Consider the following 23,235-nt stretch of genomic DNA (forward strand, 5'->3'; position numbering starts at 1 on the left):
TCCCATATCAACGATTAACCCAACATCAATCTCGTCGCCGCCCCCCGCTGGTCTAAAGCCACTTAATTTACCAACAAGACTAAAGTAGGCTGCAAATAAGACCAACATATGATTTTTCATCTTCATCATTTGGCCAAATGCTGTATTTTCTTGTTTGAATATTTATTGCTTTTGTTCTTGGTACGTACACTGTTCCAATACATATATATAGGTACGCAACAAAAATAAGAGTTTTTCTTTTTTTTTTAACAAATAAAATTAAGAGGTTGACTAAATAAATTATATTACTCAGTAAATTTTTTGTCTCACTTGTGTTTTTCAACGACTCAATTGCAAGAGCTGAACTTTTACCAATGGAGTTATTCCCCCATGAACCAAGGCCATCTAGTGCCATAGACTCGTCCATGAAGTAAGTCATTACATGAAGCTTGGATCCATTCAACCAATTTCTTTTGTTTATTTTACTTGTGACTCGCTTAGGTTGAGCTTGAGACTCAGTGTTTGGGTTGGTGAGTTGTATCGAAGCTATTTGGCTTACTACAAGACAAAGGTTCTGATGATTATGGTGTAATGGTATAAAGCAAATAGATAGTTTATTGAAACAATAGAGTTGATTTATTTAATTTTTTGTCTCTTTTAGCTTTTAATTTCGTATTGATTGTCAAATCATCCTAAAATAGATGAAAAAATTAGCATTGATTAACTTTACTAATGTGATATCCACAAGACAAATAATTTTGAGGTGATTTAATAAATAATGTAATATGGAAGTTAGATATATCACTTATTTTCCAACATTTTCATTCCTAACTGCTCCGAGTAAAGTAACTTCCTCCCAAGTAGAATAAATCAAAGGGAATGTGTTTATCAAGCAACGACAAGGATGATCAAAGTCAATAACAAAGTTAACGTTCGAGTTTTTATTTAACCATTTATTAATAGGTAACTTCAAAAATTGGACAAGTTCAACTTCAAAGCTTTATTTAACAAACTTTGCACCTAGACACTGGCAAAAGAAGAGGCATCGGTTGTTTGATGCGATGATTATTGGAAATTTTATGATAAAAGTATTATGGATGATTTTATATTAAGAGTTAAATTGTATTTGATCAATTTTATTAAAAAATAGATAATTTAATCTTTATACGTTAGGATCAAAGGGTAAACTGAACTTTTCTATTAAAATTTCATCTATTTATACTATTAAAAATGAGTAAATTGATTTCAAGATTTTTTAAATTTTAAATTTTGGTCAATTTGATGAATATTAGTAAATAATTTAAGTTTATTTTAAAATTTAACTTTTCTTAATTTAAATTGATGGTAATACAAAATATTAAATTTTTAAAAATAAAACATTTATATTATATTATTTTTACTTTCTCAATTATAATAAATTTAAAATGCTACAAATTTTATAATTATAATTATGTTTTAATTGATACATACAACTTAACTAATACATTTCTTGAGATTAGAAACTACTAATACTCTATGAAATAAATTTATTACCATCAAAATAACCTATATGACGGAAAACAAGGTATTAAGAAGTAGTGAAAATATTCTTTTGAAACAAAACATACTAGGAACTTATATATAAGGAGGAGAAAAGATTGTATGAAACTGTAATTCCACATTATTTTTATCCTTTTCCAATAGCAGAATGACAAATCAGATTTTTCCTCTTGATTTCCAGCTTTTTCCTCCTGAAAACAAATTCAAATCCAACTAATAATGCTAAAAATCAGGAGGAAAAATCTGATTTGTCATTCTCCTATTGAAAAGGCATAAGGATGACGTGGAATCACAGTTTCATACAATTCGAGGCTCATGATATAACTTCATGAACTTTAGAGATTATCAAACTCTGGGTGTATTACATTGGCGTCTTTTCTATTTTTGAAAAATTTCATGCAAACGTATTGTTTCACAATCTTAGGTTGTCCCCATTTTTTCATAACATGAAAGTTTTTGCGAAGCAAGGAAGCAAAAAACAAGAGAACGGCTAAAGCTGAAAAGGTTCCACTGAAAAAGAATAAGCCTCGAAAGTCACTTATTGTAAGTGGGTTCACACTGTTGAAAGTATCCCTTGAATCGAAATTAGTGGTTGAACTTTTGAACCACACATTTTCAAGCATTTCAAGTCTCCCATCTTCTCTGAGTTTTGCTATTTCCCTTGATATGTCTCGAGCCAAGGTTGAACCCTTTGAAAATACCTGAAGGTTTCAAAATAAAGTTAAAACAATAGGTCTAATACACAAGCATATAAATAGTCCTCATATGTGTCGAAATTTGGATATCTCTTCACACATTTATTATCCGAATACTCACAATATCTTAAAATTTTGTATCTTGAAACATGCATTTTTTGGATTCTAACCTAAAACCTTAAATGAGACTTTTTACAAAATCTCAATGCAAAAGTCACAATTTTACCCCTCCAAAAGATAATAACTCAAGTCCTTTTACCCTCTAGATTAAATGAAAAAAAAGTATTTTAAATTGTGTACCCTAAAATTTATAATTTTATGTTGAACCTCATCACTAAAATCTTAACTTCATTCTCACGTCCAATGGGCTTAAACGAAAAAAAAAAAGGGGCTAAACGGTAAGTCAACTCGATCCCTCCATAATCAAGTTTGCCCTAAAAGTATATGCATGTAAAACAATTAGGAGTAATTGATAACTTACAAAGCCAAAGCCATTGGTGGTACGATTGACAGGGCCGACCATAGAATAATGTGTTGAATATTTTTCTAGGAAGACGTTGATGTATGGCATCTCATCAATTATAGCAGAGAAGCCACCATTTTTACTACCTTCCGATAAAGCTTTTTCAAATTCTGCAGGTGAAGTAAGCCATTTAGAAGTTGAACTAGAATTCTGGATGTTTAGAATGCCAACAACTTCTTGGGTAACAGGACCTAATCGATGTCCTATGTTGTCCACCTTTGAGATGAACTCGATATGTTGGACCGTCAACATTGATGTCAAGGTCGCGGTGTAATTCGAACCCACTATGAACATCTCAAACACCCACAAAACAACCACGGATCTCGACAAATTGCTGGTTAATTTCTCCCCTGTAAATTCACATTTTCAAAGAAACCATCATTTAAAAAAAATTAAGATAAATAAAACAAGTATAAACAGCTTATAGAAAAAGGCATTGAACAAATGGATTATTTTTTGGGTCTAATGATAGCTTTAATCCGTCTATTATGCTAAAATTTAAGATTTAGTCCCTCTATTTTAATATGTCTAAAAACTTTTTTAATTGCTAAATGTATTTTTACTCAATCAAATCACGTGAAAATTCAGTCACCAATAGTAAAATTACGCTTCGAACAAAATAGATGTGCGAGAGTGTGCCTACATTGTGCAAAAACAAGGATGGAGAAGGAGAAGCTAATCATCCTTCCAATTTGCCCATTTGATTGCTGGGTTTGTTGCTCAGCTAATGCAGGACGTTCGATTAGCCAAATAACAAAAGTTGCTAACACATAAGCTCCCACAATTGTAAGCCAAAGTCCTGGTGTTAGTGGTTTCAAGAAAATCCACAAGTTTTGGTTGTCCTTTGGAGTTAACCGAGTAACCATCCCCACTCCTATATCGGTAAATGGCATAGTGAAATCTACGTACAAAGATCTATTTGCATTGATTGTTATGTCCCCAACAGCACCATCGTACTTCTGTTTTTGTTTATCCATAGCACAATCAGTGAAAGCAAGTGGCATAAACGAACCAGATAAAATTGTTACGAACCATACCTGGAGATATACTTGGTAGATAAGATCATTGTAAGCCTCACCGATGTTTGGGTTATTATATTCGAAGGGGACAAACTCATATGACCCTTGATACTTCAAACCCGCTATTGCAGCTTCGAAAACAGCTATGCAGAAACCAGAGAAAATGGTGGTATTGGTTTGAAGATCAGGGTCCACTTTCAGTAATTGAGGGAACCCGTTTGACTTTGGAACAGCAATCTTCAGGGTCTTATTAGTTCTTGTTTGCATCATTCGACCTTTGGTAATGGTTGATGTCCCACCAGGCCATAGTAATGTGTTCAGGTCGTCATCAATGGTGGAGCTTGAAATTGAGATTACTGGAATTTTGGTTTGATTTCCAAACTCAGCCAAAACCTTTGTGTCTAATGTTGATTTTTGTGCACTGATCAGGATGACCTTGACTTTCGCCTTCTCCAAGAGGTAAAATGCTGGATAGGATATGTAGAGCATGATGATAATAGGTTAAAAATTTGAATCTAAATTTTTAGATTGAAATTTGAGAAAACTAGTGTTCATGGGTACTTGATTAGAAATATTGAACTTTTCAAAAGGTTCATATAATAATTAAACAAAACTGTTTGAATAGAAAACTAAACTTTCAAAATGATCAAATAAAGGTAGAGAAAATATTCAAATGAGTTTAGGGAAAAAAATTTATTTTAAAAAGTCAGTCAAATTAAAAATTGAATATTTTTGAAAGTAATCAAATGGGTTTAGAGAAAAATTAAGTTTATTTTAAAAATCAGTTAGATTTGAGATTTAACATTCAAGACTTGAACTCAATTTAATCTTGATCTATTTTCTAATTTAATAATATGTTATGTTTATTATATATAATAAAATTTATGTAATATGATTTAAGTATATATATATAATATTATAATTTAAATATTAAAACATATTTAAATTGTTTATGTTTAAAATTTTAATAAAATAAATATTATATAAAATTAGTAAATATTAAAATATTGAGAAAATAATATATATTTTTATATGTACAAATATATATAAACTTTTTAAAAAATATTTTTATATGGCCACCAGCTTGGCCACTTAGTTCACTAAGAAGACTAAAGTAGAAAGGAAAAAACCAACACCATTTTGTTAACAGTATGTGACAAGAATAAGATAATCCCTTTCAATTTTATTAATAGAGATCTTATCAAGATACATAATATTTATATTGCAGTAGTCACGTAAGAATAGGAAAGATGTATAATATATTACTAAATATATGGAAAGATATATATATATATATATATATATATATATATTCCTAAATTATGCCTAAAAGATATACAATAATATACGATATATTTAGATATTTTTAAAAGATAGTATCTCGTAATAATATCCTAACACCCCCTTTGTAAAAATATTAGCCAACTGAACCAAGGTCTAAACATAAGAAGGTGCAATCAACTCATCCCGGATTGCATTCCAAACAAAGCGACAATTCACTTCAATTGCAATATATAATGCAAATTGACTATAAAAAAAAAAAAACTTTAGGATGATGAACATCTAAACTCAATAGTAAGGCTTTCAACCACTTGAGCTTACAAGTGATAGAAGTCATAAACCTAAACATAGCCTCAACGAAAGACCGAGGCACAACATCAACCAATGTCATAAAAACCCTATAAATCACAATTAACTAACTCAAAAATACAAGTAGACAGAAAAACAAGAAAAGTTGCTGGCAAAAAAAGAAAAAAGCCCAGACAAGACCTCCAAAAGGGATTATTAAATTGAGAAGAAGATATCAGAAAACAAAACAAAACAAGGAGGACGACCAACCACCGACAACAAATGTTTGGTCGTCTAAATCGAGAAACAGGAATATGGTCTGGAGTAACAAATATATTCCTAAATATATGCCTAAAAGATATATGATAATATACTGTATATTTAGATATTCCTAAAATATAATATTCCATATTATTATGGGACTAATGCTAACCAATCAGTAAAATGGACTAATGCTAATCATTTCAAAATTAGACATTTTTTTTTTTGGTAAAATTGATATCTCTATCAATATTTATCATAAAACATTGATTAAATTAGTGTTACATTTATTGGGGTGTTGAGTTAGTTGGAAAAACGGTTAATACACTTTTTCTTTTAAATGATAGGCAATATTGTTATGATGGGTATTTTTGTATTTTCATAATTTTATATAATATTTAAATAAAATAATTAAAAATAATATATCTAAGTATCAAATATGTGGTTAATAAAACTAATGTACAACCTCGTAATTGTAAGAAAGTAGGTTTTTTAGCTATGACTTATCAAAAGAAAAATTAGGATAGGGCCCTACGAGATCCCCCCTCAAAATCGGACATGAGAGTTTCCTCTCATCAGACTCAAGCAGTTACACCAAATAAAGATAAAGTAAAGGAATTCTTGCTTTCAAATTCTAGAACCCCAAAAAAGGTTTGCTCTTTACTCAAGTTCCAAGAAACATTTCATTGATTTATTCTTCTTTTATAGATTTAGATTTTCTTAATTCTTTATTCAATTCATAATTAAGACATAATAAAATCTGAAATTCTTGAGCAGTCTACTTACCCTCGAATGTTGAATCCTCTTATATTAAAATTAAAGGAGTGCCATAAGAGATTTACTTGTTTATGCACCCTTCCATTCGATCTCTTAGGTCTTACGGTACCTCGACAATTATACCATGATGCCTTTAACTTAAAGCCTAAGACTAAGTTTTTATGGAACATGCATATCAGTTTTCATGGATCATACCTTTTGTTCCACTTCCCATTCCTATTAATAGGAATAAGACTCCTACTTTTTCCGACAACAACAAAAAATCTTCGTTGTATGTGGGCTTTGTTGAGTGTAGTTATGAATTTTTCAATCAATCTGTCTATTCAGCAAATAAATGGAAGTTCTATCTATCAATATGTATGGTCTTGGACCATCAATAATGATTTTTTCTTTCGAGTTTAATTGGCTACCTTATTGATTCACTTACCCCTATTATGTCAATATTAATCACTACGGTTGGAATTTTTGTTCTTATTTATAGTGACAATTATATGTCTCATGATCAAGAATATTTGAGATTTTTTGCTTATATGAGTTTGTTCAATACTTCAATGTTGGGATTAGTTACTAGTTCGAATTTGATGCAAATTTATATTTGTTGGGAATTAGTTGGAATGTGTTCTTATCTATTAATATGTTTTAGGTTCACACAACCCGCTGCGGCAAACGCTTGTCAAAAAGCGTTTGTAACTAATCGGATAGGCATTTTAGTTTATTATTAGGGATCTCATATTTTTATTGGATAACCGGAAGTTTCAATTTCAAAATTTGTAAGTTATTTATCACTTCATCTATAATTATTATTGAACAATTTTTAAATTTTTTTATAAAATATCCACGTTATAAGTGGGATATAATTTAATTTTATATCTAACTTATTACAAAAAATAGATACTAAGGATTTTATCTGTCCATTTTATTTTATAGAGATTAATCTTTTCCAAATTTATTATTGCGTCTCTCAACAAATTCGTATTCAATTTCATATGATTTATTATTGCATTCAATATTTATTAATAATGATAAATTAACTTCAAATAGCTTACTTACCGTCAGATGAAGAATGTAAAGGGTTCCCTTTGGAGTCTATTGTATGAAGAGCTATCCTCATTTGATTGTCCCTACGAAAGCTATTGAAATCGGAAATCGCCATGGAAACAAAGCTATATATAAGCTTTCCTTCCCTCGATCCCGTATCAACGATTAACCCGACACCAACCTCGCCACCACCAGCCGGTCTAAGGCCACCAACTTGGCCACTTAGTTCACCGAGAAGACTAAAGTAGAAAGCAAAAAACAGCAACATTTTGTTTTTGGTACGTAATCCGATTTAATTTCCCATATGTAACCTAACTGGTGATATGTATATATATACACGTATATCCCAAGCTCTCAACCCCTCGGCAGCCAATCATCTACTAATAAACCATCTCAGCATCCACTAGGCCCTTACCTAAATGACACCATCATCGCAGCTTCTTATTGATTAGAATTACATGTTTTTAACTTAAAAGAAAGATAAATATTTTGTCTCCAATCAAAATGATAAAACTTTTTATTTTAATTGACGAAGCTACAATGCAATTTTGTATATGGCACTTATTTCCAACAATTTTCATTCTCAACTGCTCCGTTCAAAGTAATTTCCACCAGGTAAAATAAATTTAAAGGGGAAGCACACGACAAACAATAAAGATGATTAAAATTGAGATTTAAGTTTAACTTATTTACCAGGTCAGGTCAATAACAAAGTCAAGTTTTTTATCCAATGATTTATTAAACAAATTGAACTTCAAAGATGAAATTAACTGGAATTTGAGCCTTTGTAATAAAAATGCAGTAAAATGAGTTATCCTATGGTTCTTTGTAATTTAATAAAATAGAGTTTGTTAGCCATAGCCGGCCATGAGATAAGGATTGGAGATCGGTTTTAGTATATAATTATTGACAAATATTAGTATGAATTGATAATATATATTGTATTATTAAAGAGATGATGTTAATTTGAATCTACGAAATGAATCAAACGACAATATTAAAATGTGCAACCACAAATCTCAAATATGAACTAATAGAGAAAATCGATATATATATATATATATATATATATATATATATATAATCATTTATTTTATTTTAAGAATAATAGTATATTAGAAACTTTGCACCCAGACACTAGGAAGGAAGATGCATCCGTCCCTTGAAGTGATAATAATGAAATTATTTGATTAATTTACTTCGGTGATACATAGGAGAGGTATAAATTTTATCTTAGAAATCTTAGTTTTGAGGCTATAAATAATCATAACATAAATTGCATTTTAACTTTTATGAAAATATATAATTTAATTTTCATCTTTAAGTTTTTAACTTTACCGTCGATTTTGTCTCCATTCAAATTGATGTAACTTTTATTTTGAATTGTTTAAACTTTTATATATATATATATATATATATATATATATTTTTTTTGGATATAATGCTTAAAGCCACCCATAACCCTATTGAAAAAATTGCTTTTATGGGAACTTTGAGGCATATTCTCAATAGGTATAGGTAGAGAGTTGAATTATAAAATTATGGTTTCATATTCTACTCCATGAGACCTTTACAATATCATATGTTCAAAATGGTTGAATGGTACGTGAACGAGAAATTGATGCTCAAAGTAAGCTACTTGGAAATATTGTTGAGGAAAAGTAAAGGCTCAGATCCCACATTAGTTAGATACCAAGTGTGAGATGTGTTTATATATGAGAACTCTCTCAAAAGATATTTGAATGACTAATCTTGTAACATTGGCTCGCACACAAGGGGGGTATAGGTCCAAACTTGACGGGGTTGGGACATACTCTCAGGACATGGGTGATGCGAAATGTTTGGACCCAAATAGTTTTGTAGATATTTAGCCCAAACACGAATTTATTTTCCTCAACAGACAAAATCTGCATATATATGGAAACTTATCTTATTGATTTGATTCCACTAAATTTGATTAAAATTTTAAATCAAATTGATTCAATGGCAGAATTATTCCACTAAATCTGATTAAAATTTTAAATCAAATTGATTCAATGGCAAAATTAATGGATATTTTTTTCAAAATTCCAACAGTCTCCATGCCTATAAAAGGTCATGATTTCTGAAGGGTTTTTACGCCCTCAAACTCTCTTATAATTTCTCTTGCCGAAACTATGTTCCTCTCAAAACTCTTTCTTTCTTCCTTCGTATTTTCAAACATTCCGGTGAAAGAAAAAGGCATTGTTCATTTGTTGATTGTTGTAGAGGTGCTGCTACATTGATCACTGTTGTTGTTGTATATTACTCTAAGTACCGTAGGAGCGACTGAATTTGTTTTGAGGAAACTGTATTTCACGAGCCTCATCATTTCGTAAAATCTCGATTCTCCTTTATTTCAACTGTTTATTGTGGTTTTATTTGATTTTCGTATTTGATAAATTTATATTTTATTTCACATGTGTTTATTTATAATTAATTTATTTTGTTAGCTAAGGTGTTTTATCTAAGAAACCCCTCCTCAACCCTTAAATAAGGATAAAGGCGAGCATTAGCGTGTTCAACCCCTCGTCCTCTTGTACTAGCAACAATGTGGATACCAACCGAATTAATATTCAATCATTTTTTTTCTTTATATGTTAATTGTCGAAACTATTTTTTTGAAAAACGGGAATCAACTTTGTTTGAAAGCGAAGATTAAAACGGGAGCCACCACCGATCTTTATTAGGTGTGATCGGATCACCCTTGTTTTAATAAAACATTTTAATTTACTAAAACGGTGTTTTTGGTCTACGAAACTCGAGAGAACGGTTTCGAGAGTCGGTTACGTGCGAGGAAGGATTAGCACCCTTGTCACGCCCAAAATTGGTACCGAATTGATTAGTTAGTGCCTTAATGTCGAAAGTTGAAAATTGGGAATAGATTTAAAATACGATCCCTTTTTTGTTAACTTCAATTTTAAAAAAAACACTTGAATTAGATCAAAACGATTGCTAAAGATTTCCTCGTCTCGAGATATCGGAGTATCACATCCCGTAAGTTAGGACACGATACCATGAACTCCCGAGCGAAAGTTTGTCTTTAATTTCAATTGGAATTCCATGTATTTTAAAACTCGAAAGGATATTTGGCTATTTAGAATCAACGAGAAAATCGAAACCCCGTAAGTTAGGGCACAATTCCTCAATGTTCCAAAACGCAAAACATTGCCTTATTTAGAAATTTTTCTTTTTGAAATATAGCGAGTATAATGTTTAATAAAGTACGTTATTCGTTTGGATTAAAAATAAAACAATTTATTGGATGAATGTAACGAGGCTTGATTCATGGGGCGATGATATGAAATAAAAGTATAGTGCGACATGAAACGATGATACATGAATAAAAAAATTACACAAGTGAATGACAATAATATGAAAATACAAATAAACGAATCATAGTACATGCAATGGCAATAATCTCACAACATGCATCATTTAAATACTAACATTAATAATTAAAGACCAATGAATTAAATAATATATATAACAATTTAAAAAAATTATAAAGCAAATTAAAATAAATAAAATGTAAAACAAATTTTAAAATGATAATAAATGAATTTAAAATAAATAATGTGAAAAAGAAATTTAATATCAACAATGTACAAAACAATTTAAAAATAGAGTATATGTAAAAGAAATTTTAAAATAGGTAATATACAAGATATCAAAGAAATAACTAGTATATATAAAAAAATAGATATAACAATTTGAAATTGATAATATATATAAAATTTTAAAGTAAATAATAAAACAATTTAAAATGAATAATACATAAAGCGAGTTTAAAATAAATAATGTAAAAAATTTTAAAATCTATATTACACAAAGCAAATTAAAAAGGATTCATATGAGTAATTTTAAAATAGATAATATATATATATACACATATACAAAAGTGTAAAATAAATAATATATAAAAAACCTAAAGTAAATAATAATAAAACCATTTTAAATAAATAAAAGAGTTTAACATAAGATATATAAAACAATTTTAAAATAAATAATATATAAGTCAATTTTAAAAATAATAAATAAGAATCTAAAGTAAAAGAGAGATTTAAAGATTTTAAAAATAATAAATAAGAATCTAAAGTAAAAGAGAGATTTAAAGAAACAATATACAAAAGCAGTTTTTTAATAATATGTGTATAAAAACGATTTGAAATGCTATATAGATAATATATGAAAAGAGCCAAAATATATATAATATATACAAAAGCAGTTTAGAATACATAATGTAAAAGAAACAATTTGGAGCAGTAATAACACAATTTTAAATAAGCAACATATTAAAACAAGTTAAGATAAATAATACACATAAACAATCTAATGTAAATGACCTATAAAATATTTAAAATAACATATTAATAAAACATTTTAAAACAAATAAATAAATAAATGAAATAAAGGATTCAGGACATGATGGAATGGATCAGAATTCGGGGTACCAATTACAAATAAAAAAGGGAAGGCCACTAGGGACTAAATCAAAACGCGCTTAAATTCGCAAGGACAAAATGGGGTAATATTCCAAGTCCTAATGCGCTGCATTTTAATCGTCCAAGCCATGGATGGGCGAGATTTTAAAAAACAAAAAAAACAAAATGGGATTAAATAAAGGGACAGAAAAATGCGGAGGGACCAAAGTGGATATTTTACCACTTAAAAGAAACGCGCAGACCCCTTGGAATGGGTCGGGTCGCTCACGGGCACACTACGAATGACACTGTTTCGGCGTTAGACACCCAGGTGCAAAACGGCACCGTTTTGCCCTTAATATTTAAGTCAGTTTTTTTTTTGTTTTTTTTTCATTTGCTTCCCCTTTTTTTAAAAAAAAATTCAGAGGATACCCCTCTTTCCATTTTCTTTTCTCTGCTAGGGTTAGGAGAATCCTTCATTGCCACCGTCGTGATCGTCGCACCACCACCATTCTCGGTGGCTGACGATGCGAGAAGATAGGCTTGTTTAGCCCCGTTTTGACCAGATCTAGAGGTCTAGCCTCTTATTTGCAACAAAAAAACCAAATAAAAGAGGACTTTTCGGTCCTTCTACATAGCCGACGCAGCCATCAAAGCCAAGGCCAAACCTTAAAAGATTTTGAGGCCCTCGGCGACGGTGAAACACCCTCGGCGGCGGAGGGGCGTGAGGCTACTCAGGTAAGTTTATTTCTTCTCCCTTTTTTTATTTTGAAAGATTTGTGTCATAAAAATAAAAAAAAATAAAATAAAAAAGCAAAAAAATGAAAATAGATAGTGAAAAGATCAACTTTTTCGAAACTTCTGTTTTGTTTTTTGATTAATGGTGTTGCAAGATCAGGGTTGCAAGATCGGTGAATCCACAAACCTTATCTCCCTGAAGTTGCAATGGAGTAGGTTGAAGTTACTAGTCTTATCTCCCTGAAGTTGCAGTGGAGCAGATTGAAGTTACAAATCACAAACCTTATCTCCCTGAAGTTGCAGTGGAGTAGGTTGAAGTTCCTAGTCTTATCTCCCTGAAGTTGCAGTGCGGCAGACTACAAATAGAAGATCTTATCTCTCTGAAGTTACAGTAGAGTAGATCAAAGCTACAGATTACAAATCTTATCTCCCTGAAGTTGCAGTGGAGCAGACTGAAGTTACAAATACCAAACCTTATCTCAAACCTTATCTCCCTGAAGTTGCACTGGAGTAGGTTGAATTTACTAGTCTTATCCCCTTGAAGTTGCAGTGGGGCAGACTACAAATAGCAGATCTTATCTCTCTGAAGTTACAGTAGAGTAAATCAAAGCTACAGATTACAAATGTTATCTCCCTGAAGTTGCAGTGGAGTAGGTTGAAGTCACTAGTCTTATCTCCCTGAAGTTGCAACGGAGCAGATCAAATACGGCGAATCTTATTTTCCTGAAGTTGCAGCGAAGCAGATTGAAACCACCAGCCTTATCTCCCTGAAGTTACAATGGAGCAGGTTGAAGTTACAAGTCTTATCTCCCTGAAGTTGCAGTGGAGTACACTCAAGATAGCAAATCTTATCTCTCTAAAGTTACAGTAGAGCAAATTAAAGCTATAAATCCTATACCTTTGAAGTTGCAGCAGGTCGGATCAAATCTTGTAACACCCCTAACTCGTATCCGCTGCCAGAACAGGGTTTCGGAGCATTACTACCATTTGCAGATAACTTCAAAAAAATTAAAATACTTACCGATTCAATGCATCATATAAAATAAATATATTGCTGTTGCGACGAAAAAAAATTTTACGCTTGGTCGCTAATTATGGTGATTTATTAAACATTTGAAAACCAACTTCCGATTTTATTAACAAAGGGAGTCGCCACCGATCCTTTTTATAGGTGTGATCGGACACCTAATAAAATTATTTTAAAACAAAAAGAAGGCCAAATTTTAGTCTACGTGAAAGTTCGAGAGAAAAATTGGGGTTCGGAGTCGATTCTGTGAGGAAGGTATTAGCACCCTCACGGCGCCCAAAATTGGTATCTCATAAACATGTATTGACTTGATTTTCAAAATACGAGTTCAATATAATATTTAATCGTGATCCGATTGAAAATAGGAATTTTAGTTTTCGATTTTTTTTAGAAAGGGTGTCCCGTTTCACAAGCCGGCAATTTCACCCAACATAGCGATGAAATCGATAGCTTAATATTAAATCGGTACATTGCCTTATTTTTGAAATTAATTAAAACATGAGAAAAATATTCTTAAAGTGAGAAATTAAAATAGATAAAGAACGCAAAAAAAAATGATATCATTAATAAAAAATATTAACATGGAATACTAGAATATTAAAATAACAATAATAATGATATTTACAAAATAGAAACAAGTCATGTACTAATAATAAAATAGGAAAAATGATATATTTGGTAATAATAATATAAAATAATAATATGTACATAAAATACATATATATGTATATATATATATAATAAAAGTATGTAATAATAATAATAATATCTACAATAAAAGAAAATATTGGGAAACGTACATAAAAATATATACATAAAAATTTATAACAATAATATAAAATAATGATATGTGCAAAAATATATATATATATATATATATATATACATATGTATATAAAATATACACTAATATAATAATAGTTATAATAATACTAGCAATAGTAATAATTTGTAATAATAATATATACACAATATGGAATTTAAAATATACATATATATATATATATGTATATAATAGTATTTAAGAATATATACATAAGAAATATATAACTAATGGCATATATACATAATATATATATATAATACACATAATATATATATATATATATATATTAGAAATGATAAAAATATTAACACACTACATAAGTGAATAAAATATAATAATAATACTAAAATAATTGATTTAAATAGTAAAATAACTAAAAAGGATTAAGTTGAGCTAAAACAAAATATTTGGGGCAAAATTGAAATAAAAATAAAAGGAAAGGACTATACTAAACACACGCGAAACATCGGGGACCAAAACAGCAAATATTCCTTCCCATAAAATGCAGACATCATTGTGGACTAAATTGAAAATCGCGACAAATTCGGGGCCAAATTAAAAAACAAAAATGACTTAATTGTAAAGTAATAAAAGCGGAAGGGCTAAAAGCGCAATTTGCCCTTCCTTTAAAAAACACGCGGATCCTAGGCGGGTCGGGTTGGGTCGAACAGGTCCAAGTCAAAACGACGTCGTTTTGGGGTTAATGACAACCCCAAAACGACGTGGTTTTGAAAGGCTATATAGGCCAAAAATAACCCAAAAAATCATTTGGAGGAGGGAAAGAAAAAAAAGGAAGAGAGAGGAAGAGAGAAGGAAATCCGGTCAGGCGACCGGTCACCGGAGGCTCATGCGTGGCCGTGCCACCGCCACCGTCTGATTCTTAGGAAAGGTAAAAAAAAATCTTCTTTTTTTTTTTTTTTTATTTTATTTTATTTATATTTTATGTTTTAATATATATAGGTTAAAAACTTAAAATCGGATTAAAATAAAATATAAAAAAATCACCTTAGATTTTTTGTTTCTTCAATCTCTAATTTGAATTTGTTTTGGGTCGTTCTATTGTTTTTTTTTGGTTTTTATTTTTTGGAAATTTTTTCTCGAAATTTTTTTTTGGCTGGAATTTTTCTTTGGATTTTTTTTTGCTTCCCTCTTTATCTCTCCTCCTTTCTTGATTAAGGTTTTAACACCCATCATCACCAATGATTCACCGTGTTAGAACGGAAAGGGAGTAGCCACGGGTAGATCCGTAATACTCTTTTCTTCCTTGATTCTTTTTCGTTTTAAAGTAAGTTAAAGAAAAAAATAAAACAAAGCAAAGATAAGCAGAAAGATTGAGATAACAGAGAAAAATTGAAGTTCACCTTCCGAGCTTTCCTTTTTTGTGTTCTTGATACAAACTTTTTATCCCTTCCCTTTTTTGTTGTTTGGGTGGCTTTATATAGCCTAATTTTTACATACTTTATTATTATTCTCTATTCTTGCTTCATTTTTGCTTGTTTGCGGGCAATGGGCATGGACAATGGGGTATGTGATGGTCTTTGGCAGGCAGACGGCATGGGAGAGTGGGAGTGGTCTTTGGTGGCGAGACGCGGCATGGGAGAGTGGGAATGGTGCTGGTGGCGAATGCATGGGAGAGTGGGAAGAGGCAAGTGGGAGTCTAGGGTTTTGGAATTGGGCTTGGATGTTGGGCTAGGTTAATTTTAGGTTTTGGGTTTGAGGATGGGTTAAATGGTTTAATGGGCTGGGTATTTTGTAAGCGGGCCAAAATTGGCCTACAACAATGCCCCTCTTTGCTTATTGTCGTATAGCAGGAATAGAGCAAAGATACAAAGAAAGACCAATTTTGCCCGTCTTGCGAATCTTGACCTCCTCAGCTCTTCTTGCTCAGGTAGTCTCCTTCTAGTCCATTGCATCCTGTAGCTTTGATTCAATCCACTGCACCTTCTGATATGTGCCTCGTAGCTTTAATCTATTCCAAAGTAACTTCGAGGATATGAAATTTGTAGCTTCGATCTGCTTCACTGCCACTTTAGGAAGATAAGATCTACAACTTCAATCTGCTCTTCTATTGCTTCAGTGAAATAAGGTTTGGGTCTTCTCTTCAGGGAGGCCAAATCTGGTGTCTTCCATCAGCTTTAATCTTTATTCTTTATTCAGCATGTGATCTTGAGCTCAACTCATTTCTCGCAATAGGAATTGACTCTTTAAAAGCAAACATTAAAAACAGAAATTGAAAATAACTCAGCACGTGAGCCAAAGCTCAACTCATCTCTCACAACATGAGCTAGTCTTTTGAAACTTAATTTGAAAAAGAGATTTTGAAAATACCTCGACATATGACCTAAGGCTCAACTCATTTCTCGCAATATGAGTTGATTTTTGAAAAACAAAAAGGTACAACTCACCTCTCGCAATATGAGTTGCTTTTTGAAAGACAGAAATTAACAGGCTCAACTCACCTCTCGCAATGTGAGTTGATTTTTGAAAAACAGGAATTGGAAAGTAGAGACTGAAAATACCTCAGCGTGCCCCGAGGCTCAACTCACCTATGAGTTGATTTTTGAAACATAAATTGAAATTACCTCAACGTGTCTTGAGGCTCAACTCACCTCTCGCCATATGAGTTGATTTTGAAACATAAATTGAAAATTGAAATTACCTCAACGTGTTTTGAGGCTCAACTCACCTCTCGCAATATGAATTGATTTTGAAACATAAATTGAAATTACCTCAACGTGTCTTGAGGCTTAACTCACCTCTCGCAATATGAGTTGATTTTTGAAACATAAATTGAAATTACCTCAACGTGTCTTGAGGCTCAACTCACCTCTCGCCATATGAGTTGATTTTGAAACATAAATTGAAAATTGAAATTACCTCAACGTGTTTTGAGGCTCAACTCACCTCTCGCAATATGAGTTGATTTTGAAACATAAATTGAAATTACCTCAACGTGTCTTGAGGCTTAACTCACCTCTCGCAATATGAGTTGATTTTGAAACATAAATTGAAATTACCTCAACGTGTCTTGAGGCTCAACTCACCTCTCGCAATGTGAGTTGATTTTACTCATCACTTGGTAGAACTCGGTGTCTTTTCCTTTGATTCGGTCAGCTATCATCACGTCCTCTTGCTTTACTGGATTACCTGTATATGCCATGCATGATGTCATCATGATATGCACATGTTTATCTTAAATGGCTTAATCCCTACGTGATTATGCAGTGCTCCTTAAGCATATCTGTCGTATGTCCTTTTCGCCCTGATTGTTGAGGATCTGCGTTCATTGCTTTGATTCTCGACTTCCTCTTGAGCCTCGTGCCGTCTTTGAGTGATCGGCGTTTCTCGATATCACTCTTCTGCCCCGATTGAACTTTGTTCTTACTTTGAGACTCTTGCGCTTATTAACTTTTCATCCAGGTAATGCTTAACATTTCTTTTGTTTAGAGCATGTCATTTCACCATTTATCATGTAAATAAACACATAATGAAAATAGTCAGGTAGGGACAAAAAGGATATCTCGTATTCCTTTATTTCAAATGTGGCAAACAAAGAAAGTTAACTGATGATAGTACAAAAAATGTCAAAAAAAAAGAAAGGGTCGTATTCAACGGATACAAATGCTCTAGATATTCAACACATGAACTCTTCCACGTTCCTCAATCAATAATCTTTTCGAGCATGGCTTCTTGCGTAGAAGATTTCAAGCTTTCAAAGATGCTTCAAATACTGTAGTCTCACTGTTTGTCGTACAGTTTAAAACGCCTTGCCTTGTAAGCCGAATATTTGCTTCATTAGAACGCCCTCTTGGGTTTTCATCCTAATCTTTTATGTTTAACCAAAGCGCCCTTTTCGGGTTTTCGCTCTGATCCTTTTTTTTTTTTAGATTCCCTTTTCGGGTTTTCATCCTAAGCATAATATTTCTTCACTGCATCTGAGTTCACTGGATTCGACAACTCTTTCCCATCCATCTCGGTAAGGATCAAAGCTCTTTTTTTACAACGTATGGTCCTTCCCAATTTGGTGCCAATTTTCCTCGCAGGTCTTTTTGTACTGGGAGAATCTTTCTCAGCACGAGTTCTCATTCATGGAATTCTCTTGGTCGTACCTTCTTGTCATGGGCTGCGATCATTCTCTTTTGGTACATTTGCCCGTGACAAATTGCCCTTAGGCGTTTTTCTTCAATGAGGTTCAACTGATCATATCGAGCTCGAATCCATTCTGCTTCTTCTAACTTTGATTCCATCAATACTCGCAGAGAGGGGATCTCAACCTCGATAGGTAGCACTTCCATTCCATAGACTAGAGAAAGGAGTTGCTCCGTAGATGTTCGCACGGATGTCCGATATGCAAACAAAGCAAATGGAAGTTTCTCGTGCCAATCTTTATATGTCTCATCATTTTCCCAATGATCCTCTTGATATTCTTGTTAGTCGCCTCAATGACCCGTTCATCTTTAGGCGATAGAGCGAGGAATTATGATGCTTTATTTTGAATTGCTCGCACATTTCTTTCATCATCTTATTGTTCAGATTCGTGGCATTATCTGAAATGATTCTTTCGAACAAACCATACCGCAAATGATTTCCTTTTCAAAACTTACAAACTGCAGGTCTTCGTCACATTGGCAAACAAAGCGGCTTCTATCCATTTTGTGAAGTAATCGATAACCACAAAATGAATCGATGTCCATTTGATGCTTTTGGAGAAATTGGCCCTATAACATCCATGCCCCACATAGAAAAAGGCCACGGAGAAGTTATGACATGAAGGGGTGAAGGGGCTACATGAATTTTATCGCCGTAGATTTGACATTTGTGGCATTTTCTGGCAAAATTGATGCAGTCACTTTCCATTGTCAGCCAATAATAACCGAGTCTCATGATCTTTCTGGCCATATTGAAACCATTGGCATGCGTTCCGCAAATTCCCTCATGGACCTCTTCAAGTATTTTTCTGGCTTCAACATCATCCACACATCTCAAAAGAGTCTGATCCTTTCCTCTTTTATACAGGATATCCCCATCAAGAACAAATCCCGCTGCCATTCTTCTAATTGTTCTTTTATCGTTCTCATTCGCTTGTTCGGGATACCTTTGATTCTTGATATATTCTAAGATATCATGGAACCAAGGCCGTCTGTCTACTTCTTTCTCAATGTTACAACAGTGTGCAGGGACCTCGTATATGCTCATTTTGAGGGGCATTATTTCTGCTTCTCTACTTGCTTTGAACATTGAAGCCAAAGTGGCCAGGGCATCAGCCAGTTGGTTCTCTTCTCGTGGGAAGTAATGAAAAGTTATTTATTTGAATTCCTTGATCAATCCAGCCACTAAATCGCTGTACTTAATCAATTTTGAGTCCCTCACTTCCCACTCTCCACGGATTTGGTAAATCACTAGGGTTGAGTCCCCGTACACCTCCAAGATTTCGATGTTTCGTTTGATAGCTGCACGAAGCCCATGATCTGAGCCTCATATTCTGCGATATTATTGGTACGAAGAAGTTCGGTCTTGCGGTGAGCGGATAATGATTCCGTCTGGTGATACCGAGATTGCGCCAATTCCATGCCCTAAAGCATTTGACGCACCATCAAAGCACATCTTCCATGACTTCTCTTTTGATGACTCGAATTCTATTTCTGTGATGCACATTAAGTCTTCGTCTGGGAAATCGAATCTTAAAGGCTCATATTCTTTTGTCGTTCGAGTTGCTAAGAAGTCAGCTATTGCGCTCCCTTTTATCGACTTCTGACTTACATAGGCAATGTCATATTCGAAAGGAGGATGCGCCATCGTGCCATTCTTCACGATAGTGCTTGGCGACTCCATCATGTATTTTATTGGGTCCAGCTTTGAAATCAACCATGTCGTATGGTACAACATGTATTGTCTGAGTCTCCGAGCTACCCAAACCAGAGCGCAACAAAATTTTTCAATGGACGAATACTTTACCTCATATTCAGTGAACTTTTTGCTGAGGTAGTAGATCGCCTTTTCCTTCTTTCCTAACTCGTCATGTTGCCCCAGTACGCAACCCATTGAATTTTCGAACACAGTTAAATACAAAATCAGTGGTCTTCCAAGAGTTGGTGGTACTAGCACTGGAGGACTGGACAAATATCGTTTTATCTTATCAAAGGCCACCTGGCATTCCTCGTTCCATTCTCCCGGGTTATGTTTTCGAAGAAGCCGAAAGATTGGGTCACATTGGTTGGTAAGTTGAGCGATAAATCAGGCGATGTAGTTTAATCTCCCTAAAAATCCTCTAACTTCCTTTTGCGTGCGCGGAGGTGGTAACTCTTGGATGGCTTTTATTTTATCTGGATCAACTTCGATACCTCTTTCACTGACAATGAAGCCTAGCAACTTTCCCGAGGTAGCCCCAAATGTGCATTTGGCTGGATTAAGCTTTAGCTAAAACTTTCTCAGCCTTTCGAACAACTTCTTGAGGTGCATTACATGCTCTTCTTCCCCTCGGGATTTAGCAATCATGTCGTCGACGTAGACCTCTATTTCTTTATGCATCATGTCATGGAATAACGTCACCATAGCCCTTTGATATGTTTCCCCAGCATTCTTTAACCCGAATGGCATCACCTTGTAACAGAACGTTCCCCACATTGTTATGAAGGTAGTTTTCTCCATATCCTCAGGGGCCATCTTGATCTGATTATACCCTGAGAATCCGTCCATAAAAGAAAACAATGAATGTTTTGCTGTGTTGTCCACTAACGTGTCAATATGTGGCAAGGGAAAATTATCTTTTGGGCTTGCTCGATTCAGGTCACGGTAATCCACGTACATTCATACTTTGCCATCTTTCTTTGGTACCGGGACTATGTTAGCCACCCATTCTGGATATTTGGAAGCTTGTAGGAAGCCAGCATCAAATTGTTTCTTGACTTCCTCTTTTATTTTTAGCAGCATTTCGGGTCTCATCCATCTTAATTTTTGCTGTATGGGCTTGCATTCTGGCTTTAATGGGAGCTTGTGGACCACTAAATCTTCATTTAACCCTGGCATGTCCTGGTATGACCATGCGAAAACATCTTTGTATTTGCGGAGTAAAGTGATCAAACTATGCCTGGTACTCTCTGAAATAGAAGTCCCAATCTTCACTTCTTGTTTCCTTTCTTGGTTCCCAGTTTATTGTTTCAACGGATTCTTGATGAGGCAAAATCTGTTTATCCTCTTTTCTACCATTCTTAGCAAATCGGAGGCGAGACATAGTCTTGACATTTTCTTGACTTAATTCTCCTAAACAAACAAATTCTCAAAATCGATTTCGGGACTTGTAACGGGTTTGTTCATCTTTGTTGACATCCGAGCACTGAAAGTTGAATGAAAAAGGAACTATAGAGGGCATCCAAGTATTGAAACCAACAAATGAAATGTTATGGCATGGGATGAGGCAAATGTAAAGATTGGCTATGAAATGAGAAAATGATTATGAAATTAGTGATAATGTGAAAGATTATGACGAAATGCATCTTCATTGATATTCATTTGAATGATAAAGAGCGAATGCAGGCTCTTACAAAAGAATTCTATTATATCTAAAGACATAACAGAATGTTAACGTTTGAGCATTACTCTGAAGACTTATAAACTACAAGAAGTTCCTCGGTAGTCCAATTGTTCAACTTGAAACCCAGGGGACAAGGGCGTATCCTCGAGACACCTTTACTTACACCAGCCCCTTTGTCAATGACGTTTATACTGACATTCGAAAACCCTTTCAATTAACCCCATATGTTTCGTGGATCATCTTGTCCGGTGTACATCATTCCCGAGATGTAAATGTTTTTGACAAAGGAGAGTACTCTATTGGTTCCCTTCCGGTTCTCGGCCCAAAGTTCTTGCAATTCTTCTCTCTTGATCCTTCTTCCACTGTCTTCTTCTTTGACGCATGTCATTGGAACCCCAAACTGTGTCGGGCCTTGTGGTGCAATCGGCTTTAAAGCCCTAACTATTCCTTGCGATGTCTCCTAAACCTCTTCTCGCACGAGCTCCCTTCCTCTGATCAACTTGACACCCATTCGGTATTTCTCGATAGTTTTGGCATTGGAATTCTGTTTCCCTCAGCGACGAAAGTGGCATTGACGAATTCAAGGGATCGAAAGGAACATTCCACTGCGTCCTTGCTTACTTCCAGGTATGGTGCATCAGCAGAGATAGATGTGACAATGTCTTCTTCGCCCTCGACTGTGACCAAACAGCCATCCATGATAAATTTCGCCTTTTGATGGAGGGATGATGGGACTGCTCCAGCAGAATGGATCCAAGGTCTTTCCAGAAGGCAATTATAAGAAGGTGTAATGTCCATGACTTGGAACTCGACATCAGAAATGTAAGGGCCCACTTCCAAAGGGATTTCAATCTTTCCCATGACTTCGGCCTCGTCCCGTCGAATGCCCTTACCGTGGAATGACAGGGCCTTAAGTAGGACAAATCTATCGGTATTCTAGAAAGCGTGGCCAATGGCATAACATTTAACGCTGACCCATTATCGATGAGTACGTTTGGTATTATGTATCCCTTACAACGAGTCGTGATATGCAGATCTTTCACCAAGCCTCTACCATTTGGCAGTATCTCATCATCACTAAAAGAGATGAAATTGTCCGCATTGATTGTTTACCCACCTATCAAGCTTCTCGACGGATATGTTGTTGGCCACATAAGCTTGATTTAACACCTTCAATAAAGCATTAGATATGATTACGAATTTAACGATAGAGATAGAACCGAGATTCGTCTTTGGTGCTTACTCAATTGTTCCACCACACTATACTCATT

General features: G+C 33.6%; 1 protein-coding gene across 1 annotated transcript; it reads right to left on the reverse strand.

Moving 5' to 3' along the window:
- Nucleotides 1-1,853: 1,853 nt before the first annotated feature.
- On the reverse strand, nt 1,854-7,668 carry LOC108473174 (glutamate receptor 1.4-like). The gene is made up of 4 exons (XM_017774718.2): nt 7,413-7,668; nt 3,380-4,222; nt 2,695-3,086; nt 1,854-2,219 (listed from the first exon to the last, which is right to left on the reverse strand). The coding sequence occupies exons 1-4, from the start codon at nt 7,666-7,668 to the stop codon at nt 1,854-1,856; spliced, it is 1,857 nt and encodes a 618-aa protein (XP_017630207.1).
- Nucleotides 7,669-23,235: the final 15,567 nt, after the last annotated feature.

This window comes from Gossypium arboreum, chromosome 7 (genome assembly GCF_025698485.1).
Source record: "Gossypium arboreum isolate Shixiya-1 chromosome 7, ASM2569848v2, whole genome shotgun sequence".
NCBI classification, from domain to species: domain Eukaryota; kingdom Viridiplantae; phylum Streptophyta; class Magnoliopsida; order Malvales; family Malvaceae; genus Gossypium; species Gossypium arboreum.